General features: G+C 32.7%; 1 protein-coding gene across 1 annotated transcript; it reads left to right on the top strand.

Moving 5' to 3' along the window:
* Positions 1-6,220: 6,220 nt before the first annotated feature.
* Positions 6,221-6,712, top strand: LOC101511363 (pathogenesis-related protein PR-1 type-like). Its single transcript, XM_004485602.3, has one exon. The coding sequence runs from the start codon at positions 6,221-6,223 to the stop codon at positions 6,710-6,712; it is 492 nt and encodes a 163-aa protein (XP_004485659.1).
* The last annotated feature ends 943 nt before the right edge of the window (positions 6,713-7,655 follow it).

The following is a 7,655-nucleotide window of genomic DNA, read 5'->3' on the forward strand; positions in this document are numbered from 1 at the left end:
AAATGGGGAATCTTTTAATATCTCGGTTTACCTAATGTTGTTTTGGAAAATCGTTGAGTTAAATGAGCATTAAGAATAGGTAATCTCTTAATGTCTTGATTTGCTTAATGTTTGTTTTGAAAAATCAGTTAAGTCGAAAGAGTATTAAGAATGGGGAATCTCTTAATATGTCTGTTTGCTTAATGTTTGTCGTGAGAACCGTTTAAGTTAAATGGATATTAAAAATGGGGAATCTTTTAATATCTGCATTTGCTTAACGTTTGTTGTGAATGGAGTCGGTATATGTTCATGCATTTTCATCCTTTTTGTAAATCGTGCAGACCCGTGATAGGTGGCACCTTGATAAATAGTACTTTGGCCTGTGATAGGCGGTACATTTATGATTTACGTTTTTGAAAACCGTGCAGACCCGTGATAGTTGGCACCTCGATAAATGGTACGGGCCCGTGATAGGCAGTACATTTATGGTTTTCGTTTTTGGGTAAATTGTGCAGACCCGTGATAGGTGGCACCTTGGTAGATAGTACTTTGGCCTGTGATAGGCGGTACGACTACAATTTACATTCTTTTTAGTAAATCGTGCAGACCCGTGATAGGTGGCACCTCGGTAAACGATACGTGCCCGTGATAGGCAGTACGTTTATGGTTTACGCTTTTTAGTAAATCGTGCAGACCCGTGATAAGTGGCACCTTGGTAGATAGTACTTTGGCCTGTGATAGGCGGTACGACTACAATTTACATTCTTTTTAGTAAACCGTGCAGACCCGTGATAGGTGGCACCTCGATAAACGATACGGGCCCGTGATAGGCAGTACGTTTATGGTTTTCGTTTTTGGGTAAATTGTGCAGACCCGTGATAGGTGGCACCTCGATAAACGATACGGGCCCGTGATAGGCAGTACGTTTATGGTTTTCGTTTTTGGGTAAATTGTGCAGACCCGTGATAGGTGGCACCTCGATAAACGATACGGGCCCGTGATAGGCAGTACGTTTATGGTTTACGCTTTTTAGTAAATCGTGCAGACCCGTGATAGGTGGCACCTCGGTAATTGGTACTTTGGCCTGCGATGGGCGGTACAATTATGATTTACGGCCCTTCGAGGAGGGTTTTGGTTTGGAATTCCGAGTCCATGCATTTTGGCATATACGCATTGCATTAGGGTGCTTGGCACGCGAGTCGTGTTTGATTTGAGTCTATGATTGAGTGTTTTGAATTTGAGTTGTCGTGGTAATTGTGTTGAAATTGCTAAGTGTTATGTATTGATTAGCGTGTGTGCGTGCGATGGATTGCAAAACTATTTTTTACGGCCCTTCGAGGAGGGTTTTGGTTTGGAATTCCGAGTCCATGCATTTTGGCATATACGCATTGCATTAGGGTGCTTGGCACGCGAGTCGTATTTGATTTGAGTTTATGATTGAGTGATTTGAATTTTGATTTATCGTGGTAATTACGTTGAAGGTGCTAAGTGTTATGTGTTGGTTATTGGGTGTAAGTATGATGGTTATCGAGATCCCAATTGCCGTGGTAATCGCGTAGGAATTGCTAAGTGTTCGGTTGTGAACTTGATTAGAAATGACTTGAGTTAATTCATAAATTTTTGGAAAAATGATCAGGGAAATCGATTTCCCAATCGATTGGATGGTAGACAGGGACTTGGCCAAATGGACAAAATCGATTAGCCAATCGATTTTGTAATCAGTTTTCGAAAATCATTTACGAAATCGATTGCCCAATCGATTGGGCCTTAAGTCAGGGACTCATCCATATTCGACCAAATCGATTTGGAAATCGATTGGCTTAAAACCTGGGGGCTCAGTACTCACTCAATCGATTGCCAAATCGATTGATTCAGCCCAGGATTCTGTTTTCATTAAAAACCTTCACCCCAATCGATTTCCCAATCGATTGGCTCAGTGAAAATCCTCAGTTCGAGTTAGACGATTGATTACTCATTAACTTATCCATGTCTTGTTTTGTTATGTGTTAATTAGGAGATTGAGAACCTCATTTTACTTTCATTTTAATTGGCAAGTATTGTATGAACCTTTCGCATATTGAAAATCCTGTTAAGGTGCATGCTTAGTTGAAAAGTTATTTTGAGCATTTAAAAACTTAATTGCTATGTGTTAACTGTTATTTTTTTTTGGTTGGTGACCCTTTACAATTATTGTGGAAATCTGGGCTTTGCCATCAGATGAGAGTCAGGACGGTCCTACCGGTTCGTACCCTACGGACGGGAATGGAGATTGGAACGCTTGACTGCAGTTACGTTAGGAGGATCTCACGGGGCGCGTGGAGATCACTCAGGGTGTATATCTTTTTGGTAGGATGATCAGATTAGGATGATGTATAGGGACTAGGTGTCCTTCTTTTTGGATTGAAGTATTTTTAGTTTGGAAAATTGTACTTATACTAATATTGTCAGTTTGACATCTTATTTGAATGGGTTCCATGTACCATTTGTTGTTGTGTAAATGTTTTGGATTTATAATTGGAGAAACTTTTCCGCTGCTTGTAAATTATAATGACTCAATTATTTATCCAAAGGCATTTCCTGATTTAATTCTTTGTTTGTTTTTAATTACTTTTGAAAAAAAAATATATCCTCGCTTTGAAAAACGGGGTGTTACACATATTGTTCCTCAGCCTGTTCCATATGAGGCTTAGAGACATCCTCCTCCATCTGTGAATGCTCAGTAGGTTCAACGACATCATCATTGACATCTTTTCCTCGATGACGCTGCCTAATTGGACGATTTGCTTCGTTTCGTTGTTTGTTTGATGTTGTTGGTGGAATTCTCTCTGCACCATCACCTATCAAGTTGCGAATAATTTGGCCAAACACACCTCTATTTCTAGGCACTACAATATATCAATATTAAAGAAAATAAAACTTAAAAAAAAATTATGTTTCGGAACTTTCATATGGCCAAACTCTCGAAACATGTTTTGGAAGTGTCTTTGAATGCCAACGAATTCAACTTATGTATCCATTTTTTTTTCAGGAAGCCTGCAAACGAATTTGTAGGGGTCTGATTCTTTGAAGATAACAAAGCGAAAAAGAATCGGCGAATAAGGAAACTGTATTATTAGTATGGCAGAAGATGAAATTTATACACAAGATGGAACTATTAACATCAATAGAAAACCTGCCAACAAGAAAAAGACTGGAAATTGGAAAGCTTGTTGGTTCATTCTTGGTATAAAATTATATTTTGTTCTTTTGTTTCTTAGAAATAGAATCAATGATGTGTTAAATTGCATGATGTAAGTTAATTTTAGTATGTAATGTATGCTTGTGTGTTATAATATGAAGAAGCTATATGATGCTGAATTTGAAACATTTTTTATAGGAAATGAATGTTGTGAAAGATTGGCATACTATGTTATGAGTACAAAATTGGTGAACTATCTTGGACAGCGTTACAATCAAGGAAATCCACTAGCATATACTACCAAGTAAAATAACAAGTGAAATCTACACATAACACAAAGGAATAGATTATTATCAAACATAAGCAACAACAATAATTATACACAGAGAAACATCATTAAGAACAACAATAACAATTATTCATATTAGAGTAAAATGAATGAAATCAAATGATTAAACAACCACAAAGTTAATATTCAATCTCCTTGATCCTGCGATAAAAAATCAGTAGACGAAGAAATCTCAACATATATCAAATTTCAAAAACACATACAAATCAATGAACAGAAACGAATATAAAAAAAAAACACTACAAACTCAACAATCCCCAACTCTAAAAACAAAAACACAAAATTCTTCAACTACCACAATAAAAAGACACGACCTAAAGAACATAATCGCCAAATAAGTTTGTAAAAAACAGAACTTAAAGATAAAAAAATAGAACCTGAAGAAGAAGCTGAAAAGAGCAAGTCCTTATGTGTCGGTATCAGCTGCAAAAATTGAAACCTAAAAGAAGGTCATACATTCACTGTCATTTGAAATTAGAAATCAAATTTTTAATTCAGCAGCAACAGTATCCAGAAAAATATTTTCAGGAGCCAATTGACATATTTTAAAGATTGATTTTACTTACACTTCTGATCCCTCTAAAAAGTGATGGAGGATTCACCAGGCAAAATAGAATGTTGGAGAAACTCGCGACTAACTAAATCAGAGATGATAGATTTTTCGATGTCGTTATGATGGTGTACATTGACGTAAAGGTGAAAGGTAGGGTCGAATGAGTCGAAACTGTGGCGTAAGAGTGAAACAGTGGTGTTACGGCATGAAACAGTACGTATGTCGAAACGGTACGGTGGTGAAACAATGGTGAATAATATTTTTAGGGATTTAGATGAAACGATGTTACTGTTGAGTTCTGGATTTTTAGGGATTTAGATGGAAAATAGGGAATTTAAAAAAAGAGCAACTGAAAAAAAAAAATGAAAACGAGCCAAATTGGAAAAGAGGGAATCAACGCACACTTATTATAATGTTAGTCGTTCATAACCGTGACAAATTTTTTTAAATTACATACAGTCATCGTGATCGTGGATAATTAACCGTGGCTAATCGCCGGTTTTCTTGTAGTGCAACATGGTAACTAGGCATTCGAGAGATTCTTGACACCATTGGTTGAAATCATAAGAAAATCATTTAGCTTTAACTTTGAGCCACGACCATGATGCGACCATAACATGATCGGGTAAAGTAAGTGATGTTATAATGTCTTGGTTAAAGAGTACTTTATTAGGAGCCTTCCAAATGATCCACACATTCAATAATTTGAAGTCTTTGATGCAATATCTTGTCTTAAAATACAAACTTTCGAACTGTTTAATGTGAAGAGAGATTTCATTCTGAAAACACTTGTAATCTTAAGTTAGCTCAATTTCTCTCGATACCCTACCAAAAATAGAACACTTAAAAAATAAGTATTCAATTATTTTTGTCCTATCGCATGCACCGACAAACAAAAATGAATGTTGTTCAAGCCACCCATTAAGTAGCCAAATAATCTTTAATCTATTAACCACAAATTTTCTTGCGAAAAGAGAAATTTTTAGAGGAAATAATTTATTTCAAATAATGTCACTCAAAGGTTCACCTGTCTCACTCAATCCATCCGCTAAAATATGATAACCAGATTTAATCCAAATAATATCACAAGTATTTTTTTTTACTTAAATGTACGTTTTGTTCTTCTATTATTAATATCAATTCACAACATTAATCCTTAAAATTATATTAAAATTTTAACCTCCAATTTAAAAAATTACACAATTTCGTCCTATCATTGATTTTTAATTTCCTAATATTTAATGAATAATTTTGATGTGGAAATTAAATAGTGGCGTGTATAAAGGGATGAAGTTAACGATATAATAGAAAATAAATTATGTTTGTTTGGTAAAAACATAAATTGATATTAATTCAATGTGAATGTTCATGCACATCTTCTAATATTAAATGATCGGTCTCCGTTAATTTTTAATTATTATTTTCCATTTTTAAATTTTTTAAATTAAGTTATATATATATATATATATATAATTTTTTTATCTTAAAAATAATAACAAATTCTACCGTAATTTACTCACACAACGAAATCTCATATTTGATTTTGTCATTGACCTTGTACGTAAGTTATATATAATTTTATAGTACCAAATTTGAACTGGTACCCTTTTTTTTTGTTCTTATGTTTTGTTAGCAAACATTTTATATTTTTTAAAAGAAAATTTGAATGCAGTTGTAACATTACTATCGTGGTAAGTCAAAATAATAATAATAATAATAATAATAATAATAATAATAATAAATAATAATAATAATAATAATAATAAATAATAAATAATAATAATAATAAAATTTTAAAATTAATTTTACAAATTCAATTTACCAAAAAAATTAATTTTACAAATTCAATCTACAAAAAAATTAATTTTCTTAAAACCAAAAACACGGTTAATCTAGTCGATCATGAGAATTACGTTACAATTGGCGGACGCAATTTCCTTTTTAAAATTTTCTATAACCCACGTCGCTTGTATTTCTTACATAATAAATAACCTTTGTTTTTTTGACTCATACATAATAAATAACCTTAAGTATCTATTTTTTGGACAAAAATATTAACCTTTTCAATTACCAAATATTCACGTTATAAAAAATCCCTATAAATACATCACAATAGCTTCAACAATTATCATCAAACATCAATTAATACTAAGAGAAAAAAATGGGTTCATTTTCTCTATTATGTGTGTTGGGCTTATCACTTATTATAATGGGTGACATTGCACATGCCCAAAACTCACCATCAGACTACGTTAAAGCACACAACATAGCAAGATTCAACGTTAGTACTTTGATTCAAATTCCCGATGTGGTTTGGGACAAAAGTGTTGCTGCTTTTGCACGTACCTATGCCAATCAACGTAAGGATTGTCAATTGAAGCACTCCGGTAATAACCGTTACGGCGAGAATATCGCAATAAGCACCGGCGACATGAGCGGCAAGGAGGCGGTGAAATTGTGGGCGGAAGAGAAACCACATTATGATTCATATCGTAACATATGTTTTGATGGTGAATGCAACCATTATACTCAAGTTGTTTGGAGAAAATCACTACGTATTGGATGTGCCAAAGTGAAATGTGATAATGGTGGCACTTTTGTTACTTGCAATTATTCTCCCCCTGGCAACCGTCCTGGCGAAATGCCATATTAAGTCATTCATTCATTTTATTATATCATCAATTGATTAATATATTATGTAATAACGATGTACTTTTTAAATTTTAAAATTAATAATCTTCATTTTAGTTCATCATATATAACTTTCAAGCTATTAATACCATCATTTGGTATTTGATAAATGAAATCCTTTATAATTTGATTTTGACCTTTTCATCTCTTCAGCTACATTTAGATTTTATTTTAATTTCTTTAAGTTTTTTTTTTTCTGTTCTATTTGTTTTTTTTATTTTTTTGGATCTATTTGGATCATTTAGTTTACATATGTTGTTTTAATTTGTTTTGATAGATCTAAGCAGCCAACTGATATAAAAAAAATACTAATATATTTATAATTTAAGAAACTAACATAGAAAAAAAAAATTAAGAGACTAAACTTTAAATTTATAATTTAAGACATCAAAATGGAAAAAAACTAAAGAGTCAAAAGTGAAATCTAAACATAATTTAATAGATTAAAAATTATCAAAATTAAAATATTTAAGAGACTAAAGTTTAAATTTATAATTTAAGACATCAAAATGGAAAAAAAAAAACTAAAGAGTCAAAAGTGAAATCTAAACATAATTTAATAGATTAAAAATTATCAAAACTTTACAATTTCATCAAAATTTTATAATTTGATAGTTCTAATATTCCACTCAAGGAATAATATAGCGAAAAGAGAGTTACCATAAACCCTAAACCCTAAGCTTAATAAATTGTTTACCCTAAGCTTAATAAATTGTTTTCAAGCTCAGGAATATAATAAACAACATAAATCACCTGAATTATGCCATTCACTTCCACTCTTATGCTTCCTTTTGCAACCACGTCCATTGTTGTGTCATTCTCAAGTTTTACTATTTGACTAAACTCTTCTTCCAGATCAAGGAACCATTTTTTGTTCCCAGTCATGTGATTACTGCATCTTGAGT

The sequence above is a fragment of the Cicer arietinum genome, chromosome 1 (assembly GCF_000331145.2).
Source record: "Cicer arietinum cultivar CDC Frontier isolate Library 1 chromosome 1, Cicar.CDCFrontier_v2.0, whole genome shotgun sequence".
In the NCBI taxonomy this organism is placed as follows: domain Eukaryota; kingdom Viridiplantae; phylum Streptophyta; class Magnoliopsida; order Fabales; family Fabaceae; genus Cicer; species Cicer arietinum.

Bases quoted from the DNA above. Each gene is read 5' to 3' on its own strand.
- LOC101511363 (XM_004485602.3), top strand. From the start codon at position 6,221: ATGGGTTCATTTTCTCTATTATGTGTGTTGGGCTTATCACTTATTATA.